Source organism: Arvicanthis niloticus, chromosome 5, assembly GCF_011762505.2.
Source record: "Arvicanthis niloticus isolate mArvNil1 chromosome 5, mArvNil1.pat.X, whole genome shotgun sequence".
Lineage (NCBI taxonomy): Eukaryota > Metazoa > Chordata > Mammalia > Rodentia > Muridae > Arvicanthis > Arvicanthis niloticus.
Genome location: NC_047662.1, coordinates 5,644,733 through 5,671,424, shown reverse-complemented (window position 1 = coordinate 5,671,424; position 26,692 = coordinate 5,644,733). Strand labels below are relative to the sequence as shown.

At 50.9% G+C, this 26,692-nt stretch overlaps 1 protein-coding gene across 3 annotated transcripts; it reads right to left on the bottom strand.

Annotated features, from left to right (window-relative positions):
* Positions 1-1,404: 1,404 nt before the first annotated feature.
* On the bottom strand, positions 1,405-24,657 carry Slc45a1 (solute carrier family 45 member 1). 3 transcript variants are annotated; one of them, XM_034504068.2, is made up of 9 exons: positions 24,525-24,657; positions 16,937-17,357; positions 16,321-16,413; positions 15,614-15,838; positions 11,048-11,772; positions 7,300-7,453; positions 5,883-6,059; positions 3,744-3,949; positions 1,405-2,728 (listed from the first exon to the last, which is right to left on the bottom strand). In XM_034504068.2, the coding sequence occupies exons 2-9, from the start codon at positions 17,331-17,333 to the stop codon at positions 2,462-2,464; spliced, it is 2,244 nt and encodes a 747-aa protein (XP_034359959.1). In that variant the 5' UTR covers positions 17,334-17,357; positions 24,525-24,657; the 3' UTR covers positions 1,405-2,461. The 3 variants fall into 3 exon arrangements, with proteins under 3 accessions (XP_034359959.1, XP_034359961.1, XP_034359962.1); XM_034504070.2 differs by having other exon boundaries at positions 16,937-17,354; positions 24,525-24,655; XM_034504071.2 differs by lacking the exons at positions 16,937-17,357; positions 24,525-24,657 and adding an exon at positions 16,797-16,926.
* Between the last annotated feature and the right edge of the window lie 2,035 nt (positions 24,658-26,692).

Genomic DNA, 26,692 nt, shown 5'->3' with positions numbered 1-26,692 from the left:
GAAATGCTTGCCACAAAAACACGAAGCTCTGTTTTAGATCCCCGGGCCCCACAGAAAAAAAGTCAGCTATGATGCCTGTGCTTTTAATCCCAGAGCTGGGGAAGCAGAGACAGGAGGGTTCCTGGAATTCTCTGGTCAGCCTATCTATTGACACCTGGCTTCCACTCACATGCACACACAAACACAAAGTGTACAAAGACAGAACTTGAAGGCAGAGAAAGGGCTCACTGGTTTAAGGATAGGAAGATAGGAAGCTTGGGAGGAACAGGAGTGTGGACGGGTCTGAGGAGACCCGTGGGCTCTCACTATGCAGAGAAAGGGGCTTTACTTATGGACAGTGCTTGAACACAGGCATAGTGTCTGTGGCCTCGATGCTGAGGCAGGATAGGCAGGAGTGGGCTTGGAATACAGGCCAGGGCCAGGTTATACAGGAAGTGATGACAGCAGGCCCCTGCTGTTGCCTGAGTGCCGAGGTGTTTGGACATGAACTGGACTGAAGCCAGAAGATGAACAGGAGGGCAGGGCACAGAAAGATGCTGCATCCTGGAATCCTAGGGCGGGGGATGGGGGGTGGGGGCGGGGTGGTGTCTGTGAGCCAAAGAAGAGGTGGCTTAATCATACCACGGAGGTCACATGGTTTCTGTTCAACTGGTCCTAACTGGTCAGATCAAGTGATAAACTCCATGATGGTGTTCACACTCTCTGGAGGACAGGGCAATGGACTCAGGACCAGTTGAGTCAGAGACCATGCACTGTAGGCACTAGGGTCCACATAGCCCCACACCATGCCCAGTACACTAGGTACCACAGCACCCTTTCCCCAGTGCTCCCCAGTTAATCAGCAGCAGGATGAGAGAGGCCCAGGAGCATCACTGAGAGCCTTGAGCAAGCTGGGATGTCAGTGGCAGAAGGTGGCTAGAGGTCTTGAGAAGTCAGCTCCCTCCGGGTCAGTAAGGAGAACAAGAAGCCCAAGAGACATGTTCACATTCTCTTTGCAAGTCTGGCTCAGTATAGCATCCAGAGACATTCAGTGTTCATCTGAGAAGGGAGGGGACATCCGCAGGCATGTGAGGTGGGCAGCTGTATCCCTGTATCCCTGACACCCTCCAAGAGTATCGTTTATTTGGGTACATTGGAGCATGTTCTCACTCAGACATGTCAAGCAGGGTCATTCAGTTTGTCCCCCCTCTCTCTTGAGCACTGCTAAATGATATCTCGCCAGAAAGCAGCCCAACACCTGCCCTACTCAGCCTCTCAGCACTGTCTTTAAGCATGAACGTCTGTCTGTTCATTAGTTGGGGGGTGGTGTTATTCATTTATATTCCCCGAGGAACTGCTACCAGCCCCCATAGAGCACTGATTGGAATCTCCTAGGTGGGTGCATGGTATGCCCAAGAAATTAGCTTAAATGAGAAAAGGTTTATTTTCCTTTGTTTTCTTGAGTCCTAGGCCATGGTCCCTGTTGCATTGAACTTGTGGTAGCATGAGATGTGTAACTGAGGGAAGAACTCCTCAGCTAATGGCAGCAAGAAGCAGAGAGGAAGAGGTGCCATTTTATTATCCCCTGCAAGGTGTACCTAATGACCCAACTTCCTCCCACTAGGCCCCACCTTTTAACACTCCATGATTTCCCAACTGCACAGTGAGCTGGCGACCAAGTCTTCAGACCCAAAATATATAGCAAGTGATGTGTGGATAGAAGGATGGATGGATAGATGGATGGATGATGGATGGATAGAAGGATGGATGGATGATGGATGGATAGAAGGATGGATGGATGATAGATGGGTGGATGAATGGATGGATAGATGGATTGATGATGGATGGATGGATTGATGATGGATGGATGGATTGATGATGGATGGATGGATGGTGGGTGGGTGGATGGATTTTTGATGGATGGTGGATGGATTGTTGCTGGTTGGTGGATAGATATTGGATGGATGGATGGATGGTGGATGGTTAAGAGCCTGACACACATCCCCCCAAAACCCTCACAAAACTGTATGACCATGATACAATGTGTAGAGTACATAGCATAGTTACCAGAGGAGTGTGCACTCCTCATCTTGGGCTGGATGAACCTTTGTGGTGAGGGGCTGTGTATTTTAGGATGTTTGTGACATCCTTGGATGGCAAATGGTACCAGACACTGTCACAAACCTTCTGGGAATGAGGAGATATCAAAAGCATCCTTGATGGAGAACCACCATGGAGAACTGAATTTCATCTTCACTTTTGGTAAATGATTTTCACATTACACCACCACCACCACCATCCCCAAGGAGGGATAGCTCACTCAGCCCAGGTGACCTCATGCCCTTGGATAAGATTGCTGCTGTTTTTATTCGGCTTCTATTTACATGTCACTGGAAGCTTGGCCGGCTGCCAAGGCCTTTGGTTTCTCAGTGGCCAGCTTGCAGCAGACCACCTTCAAGTCCAAAGTGGAGATTCTAAGACGTCAGACATTCAACAGGAGGGGCTGGCGCTCCTCATCAGCTGCGTCCCCAGAGGGGATTTCATAGGTGACACACAGGGAGGAGTAGAGGCAGCCGAGGAAGGACACGAGGCTGGAGAAGTACATCACGCCATTGGCACTGCCCACAGCTGAGGTCAGGGGCCCCAGGACCAGAGAGACAAGGATCTGAGCCAGAAAGTACTGGCAGCTAAGCAGCGAGATGTCTACTCCCATGCCACGCCGCGTGCCGTCTGCACTGGACCCTGCAAACTGACCGGGAGACAGTCACATCAGTCAAACCTGTCACAACCTCCCTACAGGAGCCGGAAAGAATGGGCCCAGGAAGACCAGGCAGGAGGCACAGGACCAAGCAAGGGTCAGCCAATGTCCAGAGCAGTAGCAACCAGAAGAAAGGCTGGCAGCACGAACTGTCCCCACTTGAGCCCCTGTGTGACTCCAGAGCCGTGGCTGCACAACTCCATGAATCCATCCAAAGCCACTGAGTTATATAGTTCGTAAGTTTCATTCACTTTATTGAGTTCTCGAGATGGGTTGTCACAGCCCCAGCTGGCATCAAACTCGCTATGTGGCAGATGACCTTGAACTCCTGATTCACACCCAGCTGAGTCACTATACGGTCATACATGCTTATTGTCCCAGCACCGAGGGAGTGGAGGAGGCAGGAGAGCTACTTTAAGACCAGCTTTAGCTACATGGGACTTACTGGGGACAATGAAACCAAAGCAAAAGCTCTGTAGGGAGATTTTGATCTCAGTGCAACTGCCAACAAAGAACCGTGCTGGGGGCCGACAAGAGGGTGCAGCGGATACAGGGGCTTGCCTCACAACCTAAGTGTGATCTGCAGTCTACCTGTATACAGGTGGAAGGAGAAGACCAACTGCACTGAAGTTGTCCTCTGACCTGCACACATGAGTGGTGGCCCACATAACCACATAGACACGCACACACACACATACTCACTCACACACCAATAGTAAAGTATCTGGGCTGAATAAGAACCCTTTTTTTTTTTCTTTTCCTTGTTAGGCATAGCTCTTCCACACCCATTCCCTCCTATCCATATAGGGTATCCTCCTCCCATTTCTCTAGACCCGGCCTTGAACCTGGGCAGCTGCAGGAGTGGAGGGGACACACTCAGAAAGGCTCCCTCCACTCAGAGCTGTCTCCCTCTGCCCAGATAATCTCCGTTTCCGGACAAAGGCCTTGCAGCTCACACCGGACTCTGTTAAGTTGCCTCTAAGAAGCAAGCAGCAACCATACCCACCTTCTTACTCTGGTAGTAATCGCAGAGCAGGGAGTAGGGCAGGGTACAGAGCGTGGAGAACAAGATGCCATAGGTGGTGCAGAGGGACAGGACCACGTACAGGTTTCTGGAGAGTGTGGCCAACCCAGTCCCCAGGCCGAAGGCGAGGTAGGCGATGAAGTAGAGGGTGCGGACGCTCAGACACTCCTCCAGTTTCTCCAGGATAGCTGCAGGCAGGACAAAGGCTGCATAGGTGGCCAGGCCTCTTCCCTGCTCTCCCTCACCCATGGGCAGAGCAGAGGGAGACACAGGCAACCGGCATGGCAGGTAGCTTGCCCCTGGCTAGAAAGAGAAGACACCTCTGCAGGCCTCTTGCATGGTAGAGCAAGACCTGGGGTGTCCTCATTCACACCTGCCCCATAAGGGCCTGGGGCTTCTACAGATCAAAGATCTGTGTGATTCCTGAGGGACTCAAAAAACGTGGGATCTTAGGCTAAACCTTTGGTGATGAGAGCATCATGTCTACCCCTCGGCTGGGTGTCATCTTCATCGAGACATGCCAGTGGATTAAGTAAAACAGAAGGCCACCTGGCTAGGGGACCCAGTACCCCCCAAAGTGCTCACCCCAGCTGCGTACAAGTGAGACTAACATCTAGTTTTGGGGTGTCTGGGGACTGAACTTAGCTTTGAACATGCTAAGCACATATATAAACTGTTGCACTGAGCTGTACCCCAGCCTATAAACACCCTCTGTTCATCTCGACCTTCCTAAGCCCAGGGAAAGCAGGGAAGGCAGGAGTCATACTGTTATGTGCACGATGCACAGAGCCCAGGACCATGTAAGTGCTAAGTAATCTCTTCACTGTTGGCTACATCACCCAACTCCTCTCCTCCCTCCCCCCCCCCCCCCCACCTACTCAGTCTTACACTGTGTGGCCCCTGGGCCGAGAGTAGCTTTGTACTTTAAAAAAAAAATTTTTTTTAATATTCACTTAGTGTGCATGGTAGGGCTGGAGTAGGGGAGACATGGGCCTGCCGTGGCATATGTGTGGAGGTCAGAGGACAGTTTGTTGCAGTTTCTTTTTCCACTGTGTGGATTGGATTCCGGTGATGAAACTCAAGCTATCAGGTTTGGCAGCAAGGGACTTTACCCACTGAGCCTCCCAGCCACTTTGGTTTTTTTTTTTTTGTTTGTTTGTTTTGTTTGTTTTTAAAATTTATCTATTTTATGCATGCGTACACTGTCACTGTCTTCAGACACACCAGAAGAGGGCATCAGATCCCATTACAGATGGTTGTGAGCCACCATGTGGGCGCTGGGAATTGAACTCAGGACCTCTGGAAGAGCAGTCAGTGCTCTTAATGGCTGAGCCATCTCTCCAGCCCGAGCTGCTTTGTGTTTTTAAATGACTAAAAAGATATACAAAAGGAGGTTTTGCTTGCTTGTTTTCGTGGTGCATGAGGGCTCCATGACCAACCCATGCCAAGTCCCTTCTTTAATGTCACAACTGACTTGGGGCCACTGGGCTCTGCTGAGAAGTGTCAGCAGAGACACTTTGGCCTCAGAATCTGGAAATATCTGCTGCCCAGCCTTTCCCCGTGAGATTCCAGAAGACTGGAGCTTCACGCTGGCAGCCCAGCCCCAGGGGGACTGTCCTGGGGTGAACTAAGCATGGCACCCCTGGGGTTACTCAGGAGCGTACCCTCATGGTCAACTCTGGCTGCAGACTCTGGCCACCCTGCAGTCAATGCCCTTGCTTCTACCTCCCGTACCACCACTCAGTGGTCGCTTGCCTCCTTCCCAGGGCTCCTCTGGCCCTACTGGAGTTAGCAGTCACGTGACAGACTGTATATGACCCCATGGTTTGCTCCAGGCCCCACTTGGCTCATGTGTGAGAACACATGGTCTATGCAACTCTAAACATGTCCCTTTTAAGATGCTTCCTCTTTGGAGGCCTGACACCCTCAGGATTGGTCTCTGCACCTCAGGTATCTACCCTGGGTCCAGTCAATACAGCTGGTAGGCCCAGCAGTAGCTAGGGACCTGAATGAAAGATAGCCAGGATACCTTCCCTGAAGGGGGACTTCCTTGCGGCCTGCAGCTGCAGACGGCCTCTTGCTCAATCACTAAGAAGCGTGCATGCGGCAGACAGCAGGTACCTGAGTAGAAGGCGGCACTGAAGGCGTAGATGCACATGCCCCAGCAGCCCATGGTGACACCACTGTTGTACTTCTGGTATGCTTCCGACATGTGCGGTGCCTTTGGGTCGCCCTGAAACACCACCTCGCCCATGAAGTCCGTGTAAAAGAGCAGCATGCCCTCAAATGAGAGCCACCCTGGAGGAAGACAGAGGCTGTGACCTGCGGCCACCAAGGCTGTGGTCCCGCCCTTCCTTCTGCTACTCTTGCTAGCCAGAAAGTAATATATAAAATTGAGGTTTGGTGGCCCACACCTGTGATTTCAGCACTTAGAAAGTGAGGGAAAGGAGGTTGGGAGTTCAAGGCCAGCCTGGGCCGGGTTAGCCAGGGCCATGACCTTTTAAGTGCCTCCATTTTGGTTGAACCATGACAGTTTTCATAATGAGAGAAATTTGGTTTCCAGAAGTATAGAAATTTGTTATTTTTTTTTTCTTTTTTCAAGATTTATTTATGTTTGTGAGTACCCTATCACTCTCTTCGGACACACCAGAAGAGGGCACCGGATCCCATTCCAGATGGTTGTGAGCCACCATCTTACCAGTGCTGACATTACAGATGTGTGCTGAGGATAATGACAATGGTGGTGGTGGTGGTGGTGGTGGTGGTGCTGGGGAGCTAGACTTGGGTCCCCATGTTACGTGGCAAGCACTGTACTGACTGAGCCATCTCCCCACCCACCCCTATTATTATCATTTAATTTTGAAGCAGGGTCTTAAGTTACATGAGGGCATGGAACTTGCTATAAAGCCAAAAATGACCTTAAACTTGTGCTCCCAGAGCAGCAAAGTTCGTCCAAATACTGATACGTCCCAACACATTTAACCTTTCCCCTGGGCTGGACAGCTGTGTCCCTATCTTAGCTTTTGTTGACATAAACTGTGTGCCACTGAACACCTGTCACCTAGGTTTTGGGCGCCATCCATGATTTGGGCTTATCTGGGACACCCTGCAGGATCACCTTGGGAAAGATTCAGACTGTTTCTAAGTCTTGCCTGTGCTTGCCCATCCCCAACTTGCTACAAATCCTATCACCCCCAGACCTTCAACAACTCAACAACAAATAAATAAAAGTCAAGCTGGGGCATTTCCATAGTTACTAGAGTGCCAAGCCCCGGTGCTTTAAGAATGCCATCAGGTCTGTGAGTGGACAGGAGGTCTGCATGCATCCACAAGCAACGATGGTGTTCCAGTTAGTGGGGTTCATCGTTTAACCTGGAGCCGAGCCTCCAGAGCAGCAGCCAGGCCCACACTCCACCCTCACCCTTGCCTGAGAGACTAAGGAACATGAAAAGCCCCGAGACATGAGGCTCTGTGTCCAGACTCAGCACACGCAGCATGTCGGCTGCGCCCCATCGCAGACCAGGGCACCATGGCTCACCCAGAAAGTGATTGACACAAAGAGTGCGCAGCGCCTTGGGCATGTTGTAGATGGTGGAACAGAGCCTTCGCAGAGACAGCGGCTGCTCCGACTGCTCACTGGAGCCTGTCAGCTCGCTCTCGTACTTCACACCGTTCAGGAGGATGTTTGCGACCTGTAACAGAGCCACAAGACACCAAGTCAGAGCCATTAGGCCCACATTCCACAGAGGTGTGTGACAGGGTATGCTGAGAAGAACACACACAGCCCACAGCACACACTAACTTTTAATTTTATAGTAATTATTATTATAATAAATATTATTATTGTATTATGTATGTGTGTGTGTGCATGGTATTTGTGAGAGAAAATGTGTGTGTGAGAGAGAGAGAAAGCGAAAAAGAGAGAAAGAGAGGTGTACATGTATGAGTACAGGTGTGCACATACCACAGCAGGCATGGGGAGGTCAGAGAACAATTCTGAGAATCACTTTTCTTCTACGGTGGGTTCCAGGGATCAAACTTAGGTCACCAGGCTTGTGCAACAGGAGCTTCCTCCAGCCAAGTGTCTCGCTGATGCTGCTCTGCCTTCTTACAGGTAACAAACCAGCACACACCACATGGGAGAGACTTCTTGTCTGAGACCCAGGAGCACTGGCAGAGGAGTTTATTTTGAGTATGCCCAAGGTGTGGCACAGGAGATTCTCTCTCTCTCTCTCTCTCTCTCTCTCTCTCTCTCTCTCTCTCTGTCTGTGTGTGTGTGTATGAGTGAGAGAGAGACAAAGACACAGACAGACAGACAGACAGACAGGAAGGATATGCACACAGAGAAAGGAAATCCCTCAAAAAGTAGAGATATGATTAAAATAAATACAGATCATGGGACAGGGACAGTTGGTAAATGCTTGCTGTAAAGACATGAGACATGAGTTGCAGCCTCAGAACTTAGGTTGATAAAGAAACCAAATCCATATTTGCAATCCCAGCACTGAGGAGGCAGAGACAGACAGAGTCCCGCTCTTGCTGGTCAGCTAGCCTAGCCTACTCAGCAAGTCACAGGCCACCGAGAGACCTTGCCTCAAGAAAGCAAGGAGGATGGTATCTAAAGCAGACTCAAAGTTGACCTCTGACCTCCACATATATATGCATACATGTGTACATGCACACACACATGTGAAACGCAGGTCAGTTTTAGCCCCGCCAGCCCTCCCCGATTTTTCCATGAGAGAAGGCTATAAAAACCTACTTCAGGGTGACCAGCATCAAGCCCTCTCTGCACAGGTGGGTCTCCTGCCACATGGAGGCCCAGCCAGCCAGCTGCGTCAGAGGACACCTCACCCCTCAAGGGGGTTCCTCCTGAGCACAGGCACCCCACTGTCGGCAGAATGAAGGGAGAGGCCCAGTGTTTGATGGGCACTGCAGGCCACGAGCATAGCTGCCAACCTTTTCAAATGAGGTCCTGTTCCCCAGCACCTGGATTGAAGGCACAGACTCCAGTGTGGACTCATCCCAGAACTGAGCTGTTTGGAGAATGAGGAGGAGGAGGAGGAAGAGGAGAAGGAGGAGGAGGAGGAGGAGGAGGAGGAGGAGGAGGAGGAGGAGGAGGAGGAGGAGGAGGAGGAGGAGGAGGAGGAGGAGGGAGTGGTGCTCTGGCCGGGGGTGGGTGGCACTGTGGACACCAGACTATCTTTGTGGGAAAAGGAAATAGGAAGTCCGTAATTCTGGATCCCAGAGCAGCCATAACAACGAAGCTTGTCATTACGCCCGTGGCAGAAGACAGCTAAAAGCATCAGGTATTTAAAAAAAAACAAAAAACAAAAACAGTCTTGTAAAGCTCCCAGGTGCTGGGGTTATGGTGTTACACACATGCACCACCTACCCTGTGATTGGGGAGCCAAGACTGAATTGCAGCTATCTACCAAATGAGGTACACCTCCATCTTTAGCCCACAATTTTAACTATTTTCTTTCTCTGTCCATCTGTCTGTCTATCCATCCATCCATCCATCCATCCATCCATCCATCCATCCATCTATCTGTGCATTGGTGTTTTGCCTGCATCTATGTCTGTGCGAGGGCATTAAATTCCCTGGAAGTGGAATTACAGACAGTTGTGAGCCACCGTGTCGGTGCTGGGAACTGAACCCTGGTCTTCCAAAAGAGCAACCAGTGCTCTCAACTGCTGAGCCATCTCTCCAGCCCAATTTTTACTGTTTTCAAAGAACTTATTTCCAAACCACACTGTTGACGGAATGAAAGCTGGGAGGGAATGAGAAGAGGATGATGGGAAGCCCCTGAGTTCTGTGAAATAGCTCACTCCATTTGACAAAGGGCCAGAGAACCTGCTTGGATGCCATCAAAATGAAGACAAGCCCTTGATTTGCAGTTAGGAAACACCGCAGGCTGAATATGCCAGCGACTTGGGTACTCCTCCCTGGGAGGAGCATCCCCTCACTGCAGAACCCTCCCTCTGGCAGAGGCAGGAGACCTGGCTCAGCCAGGAGGCCGCATTGGTGGCCTGAGCAAAGTGTCTCATTGGGTCGGTCCTGTTCCAGTCTACCTGGCTCCAGAAAAACCTCTCTAGAGACCTGTGCAGGTTAGATGCTTCATAGGCCTGTGGCCTAGAGACCCTGCGTCCCCAATCTCTCTCCTCTTGTGCAGGCCCCAGGCTTAAAAGGCATAGACAGCGTCTACCTAGATAAGACAGTCTTGCTTTGACTGAAAGGAGCCTCCTCCTTGAGGTGGTGGGTGCTCTGTGTGTGCCCATGCACTCTCTCTCCCCCTCTCCCTCTCTGTTTCTCTCTCCCCCTCTCCCTCTCTGTTTCTCTCTCTCTCTGTCACTTGTCTGTCTCTGTCTCTCTCTGTGCATGTGTGTGAGCATGAGCACACATGTGCACGCATGGATACAGGTGCACGTATGTACATGTAGAGGCCAGGGGACACTGTCAGGTGTGACTCCTCATGTACCCCCTCACCCGTCTTTTACTCTGGCCAAGGCAAGCAGTGGGCCAGCTGAGGCTCTGAAAGTAACCTCCAGTAGCAGCCGTAGCCTCATGGACAATCTGTCATATACTAAAGTTTCTTCACACAGTCTTCCGGAAGGTCTGTCTCTCTGCAGAAGACACCCTCGAGTGTGCAGCCCTTCAGGGTCACCTAGTGACAGACATGAGTAGGAGCGACTGCCCACACTGGGGAGGTCCCAGAGACACTGCAGCCTGCCAGGGTGTTACACCTTCCTTCAAGGCTCAGATATGTTGGCACCGTATTCAAGGGCCCATGTGGGCAGTTGTGGGGCTGGAGATCTTTGGAGTGGGGGGAGCAGGCCTGGAGCAAGAGTAGGGTCGAGGTGTGTTCAAACCCTGTGACTCTCGTCCTCCTGAGATCGGCAGGAGTAGGATTGCTTCCCAGGCCTACGTGTCCAACACAGGGAGCCCTGTGCGCTAACCTCTGTCTCCACTGGAAGAGGTCACATAGCCCGGTAGCCCCATTAACTTTCCTTTGCCCTTATAAGGTCTTGTTCAGCAGCACCCAGAATTCCCCCTTATGCAAATGAGGCATCTCCAGCACCCTGGCCCTGTTCAATGGTGTACGCTCAACCCAATAATAGCCCCTCCTCACCTCCCTAAGGTGCTCCCCCATTAAAACGAGCTGTCTCATTGAAGCTCTCTCAGGAGAGCCTGTCCTCTAGCTGTCTGAGGTCTCTTAGCTCCCAGCCGTCTTACTAAGGACCCCCGGATCCTTGCCTCCCTCTGGATATTTATTTGCTTTTACCTGTTGACTGAAGGTCACATTCCTTCTCCTGCTGGTTTCAGGGCCATTTCCCCCAGCCACGTCTGGGAGAGCCAACGTCTGGGGCCTCTTCAGAATCCCCGAGGCCCGTGGCTTAGAGGTGTCCAGAGAGCCTACCCTTAGCACATCTCCATCCGAGCCCAAGGTCAGGGGTCCCTCTCTCCTCTCCTGGCAGTAGAAGCCATCGGGAGCCCGGGGAAAGCTGACACTGATGGCCTGCTGCGGGACACTGCTGGGGAGAGCCAAGTAGTTGTCATGGCCGGCTGTGAAACAGTCAATGAGGACGCTGTCTATGTTGGAGGTCCCAAAGGATGATGCAAACTCATTGATGCCTGTGAGGGAGCTGTCCCTGCTGATGAAGCTGCCATACTTAGGGGTGAGCGGACTAGGCGGCGAGATGGGGCTGGAGAAGCTGGCGTACAGGCTGGTGGCTGTATTAGAGGGGAGGGTGTCACCGGGCCCCTCCTCCAACAGGACAGGTGGAGAGGGAGGCAATGGGAGGCTTGGGCTCTTCATAGCTGTCCTCTTCCCCGCCAGGGGCCGAAGGGGCCTCTCAGGGATACTAATCAGGGTGAGCACAGTGGTGACGCTCAGGGTTATGGCGGTGAAGACGTAGATGACACGGAGCTGGCCCCCCAGGGCCCTCCCAAAGCTGGTCTTGTCCCAGTGGATGCCTCCGACCACATAGCCGAACCCTCCTCCAAGACCTGTGGAGAGAAAAGGGATTCAGTGTCCTCCTACCAAGACAGGCAAGGAAGGCCCCGAGCAAAAGTGGAGCCATTTCTTAGAGAAACATTAAGTATCAGAGTTCACTCCAAGGACCCACGGAGCATCTGTCCCATCTACACTCCAGAAAATGGAAGGGTGGCTGCTCCTCCAGTCTCCCGGGGTATTCATAATATGCTCCCCAGGGCCTAGTGACTTGACTTTTCTCTGCATTAAGCTTGGCTCCAGGGCAGGGAGCCAAAGGACAAACTGCCAACCTGTCCTTCAGTGTGAAAGGAACTGTTAGAAACACAGAGGTGCTGTTTGGACCCAGCTACTCCATTGATTTAAGATACCGACCTTGCTTGAGTGCAGGACAAACACACCAAGACCTCACCCTCAACACACGCGCCAGTGTGTGCACAAGGATGTCATCCTTGTGCATGGCCACCAGGAGGAAAGTCACCTCGAAGGATGGCGCATGTGAACTGAGGTCGTTAGGCTTGGCAGCAAGTGTTAACCAACGGCAGCAAGTGTCTTTACCCAAAGAGCCATCTCAATGGTGAATTTGGGGTCCTAATAATTAGCGTTTGTTTCATCTTTTAGAGGAGCTGTCCAAGATTTGTAACCCTTAAACAAGGGTAGGTTTCAGGTGGGTTGTTTTTTTTTTTAATTTTATTTTTAAATTAATATATTACTTACATAGGTAGGCCCAGCTCACTCATGAGACCAGGCTGGCCTTACCCTCACTGAAATCTCTCCCTGTCTCTGTGGCGGCCTCCCAAGTGCTGGCATTAAACACACACACATCACCTATTTTTTAAGGCTCTATTTTTTAAGGTTTTTATTTATTTACTTTGTGTGTATGTTTGTGAGCCTGCTTGAGTTTATGTACACCATGTGTGTACGAGGAGGCTGTGGAGGCCAGAAGACAGTGTCAGATCCCCTGGATCTAGAGTCATGTGTGTTGACTCTGCAGCACAAGAGTCCAGGCCCTCTCTGCAAGAGCAATCAGTGCTCCTAACCACTGAACCATCTTGCCACCTCCCTAAACTGCTGTTTTAAATGGGATTTTTTTTCCTTTCTTATCCTTTTGTTATGTTTTATTTAGAAAAACTGAGGTTTCTAGATTTTTGTTGCTCCTATTTAATTAAAACATTTAAATTACATGTTTATTAATTGTGTGTGTGTGTGTGTGTGTGCGCGTGTGTGTGTTGCATATCACAGTGTGCATGTGGAGGTCAGAGGACAGCTGGCAGGAGTTGGCTCTCTCCTTCAGCCATGTGGGTTCTGGGGATCAGACTCAGCTTGTCAGGCTGGGTGACAGGTACCTTTACCCACCGAGCCATTTGAATGGCCCCTTGTTGTTTTGAGACGGTCTAGCCAAGCAGGCCTGGTCACCCTGGAACTCACTATGTAGGAGCAGCTGGGCTTGAACTCCCGTGATCCTTCTGCCTCTGCCTCCCCAGGTTCTGGGGCACGGTCACCACACTTGGATGCCTGTTCTCTTGATTCTGCCTGTGTCTCTAGGATCAAACCTCCAGCCTCGGGCATCTAGGCCGAGCTCTGCCACGGAGCTGCTCCAGCTCTGACTTTAGTATGGAGCGCTGAGCCCCCAGCATGCTGCTGCTGAGTTCTTGCACTGCTTATAGGTCTGTCCTGGGAAGTCTTAGTGGGTGCTGTCACACAGTGTGACAGAGTTGACCTCTTGCCCTTTGCCACTGTCACAGAGCAATCATGCTGTAGGGTCAGGGTATTCCTGCCTTGTCCCTGACTTTGGTAGGGACACTTCTCATGTCATTGCGTGTGTGCAAAGCATGTATGCACAAGCATGACCGCCTCAGATATTCTATCTGCGTTATATTTGGGAGCACGCGTACTCAAAACAGTTTGTTAATAACCTCTAGCTAGTTCTCCAGGCTTGTTTGTTTGTTTGAGGTCATTCAAGAATATCCCCAGGACAGACAAAGGCTGACTTGCCCCAGACATGAGGCCCAGCCGAGGTGGCACAGGGTGACCTCAGTCTTTTGCCGGACCTGCTTGGCACCTCATTTCCTGCATGTCCGTGGATTCTCCTGGGCCATGGAAGCTGACTTATGACAACCTGACACAAACCACTGTCATCTGAGAGGAAGAAACCATGGTTGAGAAAAGGCCTCTCTGTAAGCTCCGGCTGCAGGCAATTCTTATAGGGCATTTTCTTAATTAGTGACAGATGGGGAGGGCCTGGCCCACTGGTGTTTGCATCCCTTGGCTGGTGGTCCTGGGTTCTATAAAAAAGCAGCTGAACAAGCCAGAAAGAGAAAGCCAGTAAGCAGCAGCCCTCCACATCAGCTCCTGCCCCCAGGCTCCTGCCCCCAGGCTCCTGCCCTGGCTTCCTTTGGTGATGTATGGACCGCAGTGTGGACATATAAGCCCAGTAAACCCTTCTCTCCCAACTCGGCTTTCTGTCATGGTGTTTGGTCACAACAGTAAAATGCTAGCTAAGGTTGTCACTGTTTAAAGGACCCTTAGCCTGGCGCTGAGGTCTTGTCTGACATCCCACGAGGTCTGTCCAGCGCATGCTAACAATGTCTTTAAGCAGAATGGGGTAAACAAGGTTGGGCAGGGACAGTTTGAGTAACCACAAGGTCTCAGGAGCCATTTGCTACTCATGCTTGACCCTTTCAAGTTCTAAAAAGTACATACTCTATTTATTTCAAAATTGTGTGTGTGTGAGTGTGTGTCTGTGTGCGTGTTTGTATGTGTCTCTGTGTGTCTGCATATGTGTATGTTTGTGTGTATATATGTGTGTGTCTGTGTATGTGTATATGACTGTGTGTGTGTCTCTGTGTGGTTGTGTCGGTGTGTGTCTGTGTATGTACATATGTATGTCTGTGTCTGTGTAGCTGTGTGTGTGTTTCTGTGTATATGTGTGTGTACATGTTGTATGTCTGTGTCTGTGTAGCTGTGTGTATGTATGTGTATGCGTGTGTCTGTACAGGTGTGTGTGTCTGTGTGTGTATGTATGTCTATACAGGTGTCTGTGTATACGTGTGTGTAGCTGTGTGTGTGTGTATGTGTGCGCACGTGTGTGTGTAGTATATGTCTAGTGCATTTGTGCAGTGCCCACAGAGGCAGGAAGAAGGCACTAGAACACCGGGAGCTGGAGCCACAGGCAGTTGTGTGGGTGCTGGGAACTGATTCGGCTTCTTTGAAAGAGTAATAAAGTTTTAACTTCTGGGCCTTCCCTCCAGCTCCTCCTACACCAATGCTTTTGGGACAGTTCATTGGCTTATTTAGCGAAAGGGTCTCACTGTGTAACCCTGGCTGGCCTAGAATCCAATATGTAGACCAGGTTGGTCTGGAACTCACAGAGATCTGCATGGTTTTTTGGGTGCTGAGATTAAAGGTGTACACCATCCCCTGCCTTCCTTCCTTTCTCTCTCTCTCTCTCTCTCTCTCTCTCTCTCTCTCTCTCTCTCTCTCTCTCTTTCCTTCCATAGTCTCTACCTCCTAAAAGCTGGGATTACAGATGTGCACCAAACTTAGTTTGTACAGTGCTGCAAACCCTGGAGTTTGTGCACACATGCTAGGCAAGGGCTCTACCAACTGTGCTCCAAGATAAGTATTTTCTATTTATTTATTTACTTTGGGGGTGTGGTACGTGTGCCTTGGTGCCCACGTGGAGGTCAGAGGGCAGCTTGCAGGAATCAGCTCTCTCCTCGGTGGGACATTTTCAATCACTGCAATGCTGACCTATGCGTTTGAAATTCATCGACTTACCTTTCTGAGGTAAGGAAGGAGCCAACCCCCCAAGGTCACACATCTGAATCTCGCACAGCTGTGGGGAGGACGACTCACCCGCCATGAGGGCGTGGATGTTCAGGCCTCTGTCCTGGTCCACAGGGCCGCACACGTCCATCATATAGGCGTGGCTGGGGTTATCTGCCGAGTCTGCACTGAAGTCCATCAACACTACCCCACACACCGTCAGGAGGATGCCCCACTTATGGTTGGTGGTTGTGTCAGCCAGGGCCATACCAATGTCCCTCCCATTGAGCAGGAGCGAAAGGCCCAGCAATGCCCCTAGAAACAGAGAGACAAAGTCACCAGAGAAAATGGAGTCCTCTGTCCCCACCGGCTCACTTCCTAGGTTGAGACTGAGGTCTTTAAAGAGGAGCCTATGATATCGGGCTGGAGAGATGGCTCAGCGGTTAAGAGCACTGACTGCTCTTCCAGAGGACCCGAGTTCAATTCCCAGCAACCACATGGTGGCTCACAACCATCTGTAACGGGAATTTTAAAAAGGAAAAAAGAGGAGCCTGTGGGAGCCACCTGCTGAACAAATTCAAGATGAATTTTATTAGCGCATTAAAATGAACGAACAAACAAAGAAAAAGCTAAGTGATTTATTCTTACTGTTGGCTCAGGCAAGGTTGGGCCTGGGAATTGCCTGTGCTTCAGATGTCTCAACCTTCCTGAGAGGAAGCAATTGAGCCTCTCTTCCCCCTCCTCCCTTCCTTCTTTGTTCCTTTCTTTCCATTTTAGTTCCATGCCAGACAACAGACCTATGGCCAGGACAAGAATGAAAGGGCGTCTCCTTCCAAACCTTGAGGTACATCGATCACTCCAGGCACCCAACAGAGGCTGCAGCAAGAATCCTGAAACAGAGCAGCCCAGTGTTATTGCCAGGGCTCCCAGCGCCCACGGGGATGCTACGGCCGCCCCCAAGGTGCCACATGCAAGCAAACATCCCAAGGCACGGAAACATTACAGCAACAAGATCCGGGTTGACAGCAAGAACCTGCGTTGCAGACCGGAGCCACCCAGGCCTGCTCGCTATGGATTGTCCAAGTCACCAAGCCCCTGTGACCTTCCTTGGGAATCCTGGCACTGCCCCCACCCCATTTTCATCAACTTCATAGTTCAGTTTCTGCACTGTCAGTTTAGTGTGCGATGGTAGAATCCTGGGGTCTGCTAAATGCCTGTCCTACCCTCCAATACAGATCAAAGAACTTAGAATACAGGATGTGACCGGCCATACCTGTGTCTGCCCACAGCCCCACACTAAGGAGTGGAACTTAACTCCTCCCTTGTCCCCTCAGGTCCCTCAAGCTGCTTCAGCAGAGGCTTCTGGAAGCTTCCAGAGATTTCCAGAGGCTGTCCACCACCATCAGGGCTCACCAAGGATGGGGCTGATGAACCACACCAGGCTGTAGAGCTGGTCAGGCAGGCCCATTTGCAGGAGTACCGGAGTCACATACGCGGTCTCCATGGCGTAGCTGAACTCGATGCCAAAGAGAATGCAGCCGTTGAAGAGCAACTCCCAAAAGGACCTCTGTGGATGCAAGTCCCCAAAGTCCACCAGCTCAATGGGACATGGGGTGTTGGGGGGTGGGGGTGGAGAGGGCCGGATGTACTTCCTCCTCTTGGGGTGACGTTTGAAGTTGTTGGCCCGGTGGCTGATGTGTCGTGTCACGGACCCTGAGTAGCTGGAGATGGGAGACCTCCAGAAGTCCTGAGGAGCCACGTTGGGGATGAGGGCCTCTCCCGGAGGGGTGCTGCTCGCAGGGGGGATCATCGTAGGCAGGGCTGGTGGGCGCTGCTGTGAGGGAAACCCATTTAGGGACAATAGTTACTTCACAGAGGCCTATGTGGAGCCGCCATCTTTCCCATGAGCCCCTTCCCTTGGGTCCACTTGCTGTCCACTTGGGGAAAGTTGAGTTCGCACTGAATAGTTCAGAGTCCATTCTGCCTGTCTTCCCAACCCTAGTATTCTGTCCCCAAGCAGAGCCCACTGCTCAGGGGATGGAGCAGGGCCCTTTACATGGGGGCAGGAGATCAGAGAACCCAGTACTCTGTAGCACTCCAGGGGTCACCCCCAGACAGTCTGAGTCAGGACAGACACACAAAAAGAACTTCTTGCAGGTGTCTGGGAAGAGCTTGCCTTTGTCTTTCCTTCCTTTCTACAGGACTAGATGCTCAGAAAGTCAGGAGCCGCCTGGGGGCTGAGCACTGAGATGGCTCACTCATCATGAGGGGACGGCCTTTCCTTCACAGGGTGAAAGTCACTGCTGGTCGCTCAGTTCCTGTGTTTATATCTACTTCTTCACAGGGGCCCAAGGGGCCAGATGCCAAAGCAGCAGAGGTGGGGGTCGGGGAGAGAGCTGTGGTGTGGTGTGGTGTGGTGTGATGCTGGTCACAAGCCCTTTCCTTCCAACTATCATTGACAAGTGAATTCCAGTCAAGGACTGAAACCTCTCTGGGGACTGAACTGCTCTCTGTAAAGGAAACCCCACAGAACCTACGATGGTTTCACTATCAAAGACTCAGAGTAACGGGGACAGAGCCTGAGCCAGCCATCCCCTGTAACCAGGCAAGCCCTCAAGAGGTGGGATTGGGACACCAACCCAGTCACAAAACCTCCGACCTACAGTTTATCCTGTCAGCAGGATGTGCTGGGACAGGGCCCAGTGTGATCATCGTCAGAGAGACCAGAAAGACTTCATCCAGCAACAGACAGGGGCAGATGCAGAGACCTGTAGCCAGATATTAGGCAGAGCTCAGGGAGTCCTGCAGAGGGAGGAAGGACTGGAGGAACCAGAGGATCAAGGGCACCACAGCAACACGGCCCACAGGATCAACAGACTGGGCTCGAGTGGGCTTGCAGGGATCTGGGAGCCTGCCTGTGTCTGACCTGGGTCTTCTGCATATATATTATGGCTGTGTAGCTTGCTGCTCTGTGGGATTTCTAACAGTGGGAGCGCGGGTTTTCTCTGACTCATTCGTCTGCCTTCGGACCTTTTTTATCCCTACTGGGTCTCCTCATCCAGCCTCGATGTGTGAACGTGCCTGGTTTTATTGTTGCTTGTTATGCTGTATTTGCTTGATGTCCCTTAGGACCTGCTGTTTTCTGAGGAGAGGTGAATGAATCTGGGATGGATTGGTGTCAGGGAAGAGGCGGTAAGGAGGAGAGACTGGGGGGAGGGGAAACTGCAGGCGGGATGTAAAACATGAGAGAATAATAATAATAATAATAATAATAATAATAATAATAATAATAGAGCTGGGTAGCATGGCAAGCACCTTTAAGCCCTGCAGTCAGGAGGCAGAGGCAGGCCAGCCTGGGCTACAAAGCGAGCATGGCAGCCAGGGCTTGTTACAGAGAAGCCCTGCCTCAAAAAAAGAAAGAAGGAAAGAAAGAAAGAGAGAGGAAGGAAGAAGGAAGGAAGGAATTTATTTTCTGGGGGATGTGGTTCAGTACCCGAACCCTTGCTCAGTGTTCTAGCCTTCATCCTCAGAGCCACAAACAAATGAATGAATTTAAAGCAACAGCAGGAGATGAGAAATAGAGTCCTCACCTCCAATGAATGTATTTACATTTTGAGAAAATTTGACACCACCCACAGCCTAGTAGGGAATTGACAAAGCCAAAATCTTCCTTTGCCCTCTGCCCTCTGCCCTCTGCCCTCTGCCCTCTGCCCTCTGCCCTCTGCCCTCTGCCCTCTGCCCTCTGCCCTCCAGGGTTTGCTGCTCAGAGACCCTTCCCCAAGCGTCCAACCATGTTTTGCCATTTTGAAACAAATCTGGATTATAAATGAAAGGAATTGATTTTGATGCTGACTCACTCATGCTGTAAGCAATGTTTACCCTTGACCCCAGGAAAGGAACAAAGACCTCAGAGCAAAGACGTCTCAGAACTCTGTTGGATGTCCAGTTACAGTCCACCCCACCCACCAGGCCTTCCTGGGTGGTAGGCGCCCAAGCACAGCACTTCCCTCAGCCTTGGGTTCGCTGCCGACTGAGATGACCGCTGCAGGCTTTCCTTCAAGACTAGGTCAAGCCTCAGTCTGAAGCCATGCTCCTGATCCTGATTCACTGTACCACTGCTCATCATGCTACTGATGCCACTGGCTTCTTTACGAACTCAGAAATTCCACTCCGTGTGTGCTCAAAGCTCCTGAACTACCCCGCCACCCAGGCTGCTCCTCAGAAGACAGCAGAGGTGGATACGGTTGCACATAGAGAGAGCAGGATTCAGAACATCCGCTCATCTATCCTCTGTGTATTTACCCTCTATCAGTCTGCTCGTGTCCACTCACCTATCCGTCCGTTTACCCACTTATCCACCAAATGCCCTCCATCCATCCACTATCCGTCTATTCATCCATGCTCTATTCCTTTATCTATCATTCCTCTATCCATCTACCATCATTCCTTCATCTACTCACCATCCATTGACCCATCATCCATCAATCGACCAACCATTCATCTACACCTCTCATTCATCCACGATCAATCTACCCATCAACCATTCATCCATCCACTTATCCATCCATCCATCCACTTATCCATATACCCACCCACACATCCATCCATCCATCAACCCTCCCACCTACCCACCCATCTAGCCACCCACCCATTCATCCACCTCCCACCTCCCCATCCAACCATCCATCCATCCATCCACTTATCCATCCATTTACCATCCACCAATCCATCCATCAACCCTCCCACTTACCCATCCATCTACTCACCCACCCATTCATCCACCTCCCACCTCCCCAACCATCCATCCATCCATCCATCCACACATCCATCCATCCACATATCCATCCATCCATCCATCCATCCATCCATCCATCCATCCATATATACATACATACACACATCTATCCATCCATCCATCCATCCACCCACCCATCCATCCATCTATCCATCCACCCATCCATCCATCCATCCATCCACATATCCATCCATCCATCCATCCATCCATCCACCCATCCATCCATCCATCCACCCACTCACCCATCCATCCGTCCATCTATCAACCCTCCCCCTACCCACCCATCTACCCACCCACCCATTCATCCACCTTATCCATCCATCCATCCATCCATCCATCCATCCATCCATCTACACATCCATCCATCCATCACCATCTCTTCACTGTCAATCTAGCTAACCTCTGTTCACTCACCCATCTACCATCCAGTCCAGCCAACTATCCATTCACCCATTTTGCAATCCTACTCAGTCATAGTCTTAGTCACTCCCAGGTGGTATCATCTATCCACTTACCCACCCACCCTTCCAAACATCCTGCCACATCCTCTCAATGTACTAACTACTGAGGATCAAGACACAGAGGTCACAGAGATAGAATAATGACACAGTTCTTGTCTTCAACTTGGGTTAAAAAGCGAAAGATGTTGTAAGCAGTGGGAATCTTCCGTCAGAAAGAGAAAGAGCTGTCGGTCACAGTGAAGGTGTGAGGAGAGACGAACTCGCTGGCAAACTATTAGCTGATGGTGAGGAACTGGGAAGCCTTGTCTAAAGGTGGATCAAAGCAAGATGAAGGCTTTAGGGGCTGGAGTGATGGCTCAGTGGGCCAAAGCACTTGGTATCAAGCCTCAAGACCTGAGTTTGATCCTCACATGGTAGAGAGAGCCAACTCCTGAAATCTGTCCTCTGGCCTGCACCTGCACACTGCACCCCCGGATACATACACAAATAGTTACATTTTTTTTTTTGTTAGAGATTAATAATTTTTAAAAGCTAAGCTTGTGTGTGTTTCCTTCCCATAGCTCAGGAGCTTCTGCAACGTGAGAGCTGATGAATGACAAGCCCTCCTTCCAGAGCACAGGGAGGTCCTGGGGACGCCCAGAGCTTCACATTCTCAAAGCCTAGCACTCTCTGAGCCAGTCTTTGACACAGGTGTGCTGAGAGCTCGGCCCAACTCTACCCGGTGGCCACAGCACACATTCTCCCTCAAGGGACCTATTCCTGGACCCTTCCTACTTAAGAGACACAGCGTCGTACCCCCTCTTTTCTATCTGCACTCATCCCAGAATAAAGTGCACACAGGCAAGTGTGTATTCTGTCCTTTTAGCTGGGCTTGTGGTACACGCCTTTCTTTAACCCCAGCACTCAGGAGGCAAAGGTAGACAGATCTCTGAATTTGAGGCTAGCCTGATCTATAGAGAGTTCCAAGACAGCCAGAGCTACATAGTGAGACCCTGTCTTGAAAAGCCAAACCTCAAATGAACACCAAACCTACAAACAAAAGAAACTGTCCCTTTGACTTTGGAATGGAGGACTGGTTCCAGTCTGTACAATCCTGCACCAGCTGTGTGTGGTGTAATGGGGAACCTTCCAGACCCTGTTCCAGATGGACTAGGCAGATGCTACCCCTTTAGCAGTAGGAACCCACCATCACATCCCACCACTCAGCTTTAAACAAGTTTGCATCCTGTCCTGGCAAAGGCAGACACTTGTCCTCTGTCAGTCTAGAGCAATGGTTCTCAACCTTCCTAATCTCTTTAATACGGCTCCTCCCTCGTGCTGTGCTGACCCCAACCACAAACTTTTTTTCTTGTTACTTCATAACTGTAACTTTGTAACTGTTATGAGTGGTCATATGACTCTCTGTGTTTTCCCATTGTCTTAGGGACAATGGAAAACAACCCCGTGAAAGGGTTGTTTGCCCCAAAGGGGTCATAACTTACAGGTTGAAAACAGCTGCACTAGTCCACAAATCAGAACTAACCCCGAGTTTGGAGAATGTCTTCACTCAGCTTCCTGCTTGTGCTGGAGTCAGGTCAGAATTACCTTTATCACCTGTCTACGTACCTACCTATCCATCATCTATCGGTCTGTCTGTCTGTCTGTCTGTCTGTCTGTCTGTCACAGTGTGTGAGTGGGCATGTGTGTGTATGTGTGTTTTTACATGAACCATGAAAAAAGTGTGGAAGCCAGACATGTGCATGCATACGTGTGTGTATACATATGAACCATGACACACCTGTGGAAGCCAGACACGTGTGCATGCGAGCATACATGTGTGTGAGTACAGGAATCATTACACACATGTAGAAGCCAGATGTGTGCCTGTGCATGTGTGTGCTTGTGCATGTGTGTGTGTGCATGTATGTGTATACTCAAACCATGACACACCTGTGGAAGCCAGACATGTATATGCATGCATGAATGTGTGTGTGTGTGTGTACAGAAACCATTACACACATGCGGAAACCAGACATGTGCCTGTGCACCTGTGTGCACATGTGTGTGTGCATGTGTGTGTGCACTTGTGTGTGCATGTGTGTGTATACTCAAACTACGACACACCTGTGGAGGCAGGAGGACAGCTTGCAGTAGTTGGTTCTCTTTGCAGCATCTGGGTCCCTGGGATGGAGCTCGGGTCGCCAGACTTGGTAGCAAATGCTTTTACTAGCTAAGTCATCTGGCTGGTCCCAGAATAACCTTTTTTATTTTTTTTAAATTAAAAAAACGTATTAATCTGGGCTGAAGAGATAGCTTGAGGGTTGCTACTCTCGCAGAGGACCCACGCCTGGTTCCCAGCACCCACATCAGGTGGATGACAAACACCTGTAACTTCAGCTCCAAGGGATCTGATGTCCTCTCTGGCTTCCCACACACTGATGCACACATCAAACACACACACACACACACACACACACACACACACACACACACACTAAAGTTTAACGATTAAAAAAATGTATTTGTTAAATGCTTTACAAAATTTTATGCTATGAAAGACTTTTTAAAGTTACTTTTTCTGTGGGCAGTGAGGCTGCTGGGTGGGTGAAGGTCCTCATTTCCCATCTTGTTTAGAGACACGATAGCAGACTTGCAGCAGGATATACCAGGCTAGCCCACCCACGAGCTTCCAGAGAATCCCATCTCTGCTTCCCATCTAGCCTAGGACTGCCAGGATTGCAGGCACAGGGTACCATTACTGGTGGCTTTTAGTGGGACCTGGGGGTTCAAATTCAGGTCCTCTTGCTTGGGCAACAATTTCTTTATCCACTGAGCCATCCCCAATCTGTTCGGGGCTGTTTCACTGTTTCATCAGCACTTGATTAACAAAGAAGCAACATCCAGTAACTTAAATACTTAAAAAAAAAGTATCTCACTTAGAACCAACCAATTTTCTCATCTCTTTTCCGTAAAAAAGCAAACACAAAAACAAAAAACGGGGTGGGGTGGGGTGGGCTTCCATCCATGGGGTCGCCTGGGGGTCAGTTCCCTTTTACCTCCTACAGATTCTCAAGAGTTGTTAGTTAAAGCCTTTAAAGGGATGAAGTACTGAATCTGGGCCCAGTTCTAATACCTCATCTCTGGGACTTTGACTCCTTTCTGAGGGCTAACATGCCTCCAAAGTCCCGACTAGGAGCACATTGAATTTGATTTCATCAGCACCCGACTTTCCTCCCCCTAAGAACAGAAAAACAAACGTTTTCAGGGGTCGTGAGAGGTTATTATCCAGAAGAGAATGAAGGGGAGGCTTACCAGCCTCTGGTGTCAGCCTTAGCATGTCACCCTCAGCGATATGACGCAGGACAGAGGTAAGATGACAGGGTGCTGTTCCCCAGTAACCCAGACATCCCGGGAGATGTTTTACAATGCCCCCTGGCTAGTCTGAGGGCTCAGCCTCAGGGAGGAGGTGAACCGGAAGCTGATGACACCTGCCCAGGTGGCCGGGAACAGGCCTGGGGCTCAATAAACATAGCAGATGCTGGGTGCAAATTTTACCAGACTGCTTCTCCCTCTAGGCCTGTGGGTGCTGCGCCCCGGAGGTTCCATTCTTAGCTTAATTCCCTAAACACTCAAGAGGAACAAAGGTCTCCATGCCGGCCTGGAGCCCCCAGCCTAGGCACTAGGATCATCCTGGGGCCTAAGCAGCACTGCTCCCGGCGCAAAGCAGCGGAGCTGGGCGGAGGGCGCAGGAGGAAACGCCCGGTACCTGTGCGTCCAGACGGGAGGCATCCCTTTCCCAGGCTGGGCTCCTGATTCTTCGAGGTACAGCTCCGTCCCAGCCCGGCGCCCCCGGCCCCGCCGCGGCAGCTGCAGCATCACCCCGCGGGGCGGGGCCGTGACGTCACGGCTGCATCCCGCCGCTTGGTCCCGCAGAGCATCCTTAAAGCAGCCGGTTGGCTGTGTCAGCATACCTTGGGGACAACCGGGGTCTTTAGGCAGAATGCAGGAGTGGGAGGCACTATGACTTTGTGAGGCCATTCCTTAAAACAAACAAACAAACAAACAAACAAACACAAAATCGAAAGAAAGACAGACATAAAATAGTTTGCTTTTCCATGGTTCTAAAAGCACTTGCCAGGGCCAGCGACTGTTCTCCATTCTCATTTTAAAGGAAATACATGCAGTTTTGTGTCTTCAATTCTAAGTAAATAGTCGCGTGAATGTTTATAGATAAACACAAACTCTCTAAATATCGTGCCCATTGCACTAAACCAATCTCTCATTATTCTGCCCACAAATCCATCAGGTGGCCAGGCTATGTCAGGCTTTATTCTAGATCCCTTGATGTAAAGAAGGGAGGGGGAGGGAAACCTTCCTGACCTCAGGGTTGATAGGTTAGAGAGGAATATATTCATTAAGTAGGATAAAAAAACCGAATACGTAGGTGCTGGAGAGATGGCTCAGTGGTAAAGGGCCTTGCCAAGCAAGTCTGGAGATCTGAGTTCAGTCCCTGGAACCCACTAAAGGACATACTCAACTGCATTAATGTGTCCTCTAACTTTCCCCATGGTATCTGTGGCACGCGCACACACACACACACACACACACACACACACACACACACATTGCGCACATACACAATAATGTCAATGGTATGTCAGAAGACACAACTCCCTCAGAGTACACAAAATTTTAGGTGATGACTCTTCAGGGGCTCTGCTCCCCATCACAGTGTCTGTGGCTGAAGTCGACTGTGTAGTTGAAGGTCACCAAGAGCCTCGGTTCAGCTTCCGCACGGGGCGTACATGTGTGCAGGCACACAGTCTTGACTTGCCTAGCAACGTTTTTGTAAATGAAGAGAACACCTATGTTGGCTGTGACTGAACACAAGAACAACTCCAGGGAGAGGGCTTATTCTGGCCTCTAGTTCTAGAGAATGGCATGGGGTCGGGAGTGTGACGCGCTACTCACACCACATCCACAATCAGGAAGCAGAGAGAGATGAAGGCTCCTCTGCATGCAGTCCAGGCCCCTGGCTCACGGGATGGTGCAGCCCGCATTCAGTGTGGGTCTTCCATACTTAATAACCCAGCCATGGGTTGCACAGTGATCTGTTTCTCAGGAGAGACCAGATGCCATGGAGTTGGTAATCAATATTTACTATCACATCAACTCCAGCAGAAGGGAAAGCAGTTAGATAGCTCGGGACTGAGGGAGGGGGTGAGGCTGAGGGAGGGGGTGGGGCTGAGGGAAGGGGTGGGGCTGAGGGAAGGGGTGGGACTGAGGGAGGGGTGGGGCTGAGGGAGGGGTGGGGTTGAGGGAAGGGGTGGGGTTGAGGGAGGGGTGGGGCTGAGGGAGGGGAGGGGCTGGGGAGGGGTGGGGTTGAGGGAGGGGTGTGGGGCTGAGGGAGGGGTGGGGCTGAGGGAGGGGTGGGGCCGAGGGGGTTGTAGGGATGAGGGGGGCAGAGATGCTGCAGGTTTGAGTTGACAAGGCAATGACATTTGGAGAACTATGTGGAGGTAAAGCGTCAGTTCTACTGACATCTGGAGAGAAGGCACACTGGGCATAGGGAAGGGAGTAAGTGCGGACAGTCTGGGGCTAGGAAAGGAAACTGCCACAACCAGACAACTACAAGCCTGTGGTGAGCAGTTACTCCAGAGGAAGATGCATGGCAGTAGAGGTTTAGTGTGGGGACTTCTTGAACTTCTTGACACTTGGCAGGCACTTAAGGCTCAGGACGTTCTCAACAAGGGGTCAGGGATCTATGGGCAGGACAGAGCCCAGGGAGCAGAGCTCCAGAGGTGTGAGGGACTGCACAGAGGCCCAGGGGACTGACTGAGTAGAGGCTGCAGTGGCAGCTGGACCTAGGACTCCTGTCATTTCCTCCCTTCTCCGTCTCTCCCTCCTCCTCCTCCCTCCATTGTTCCCTGCTCT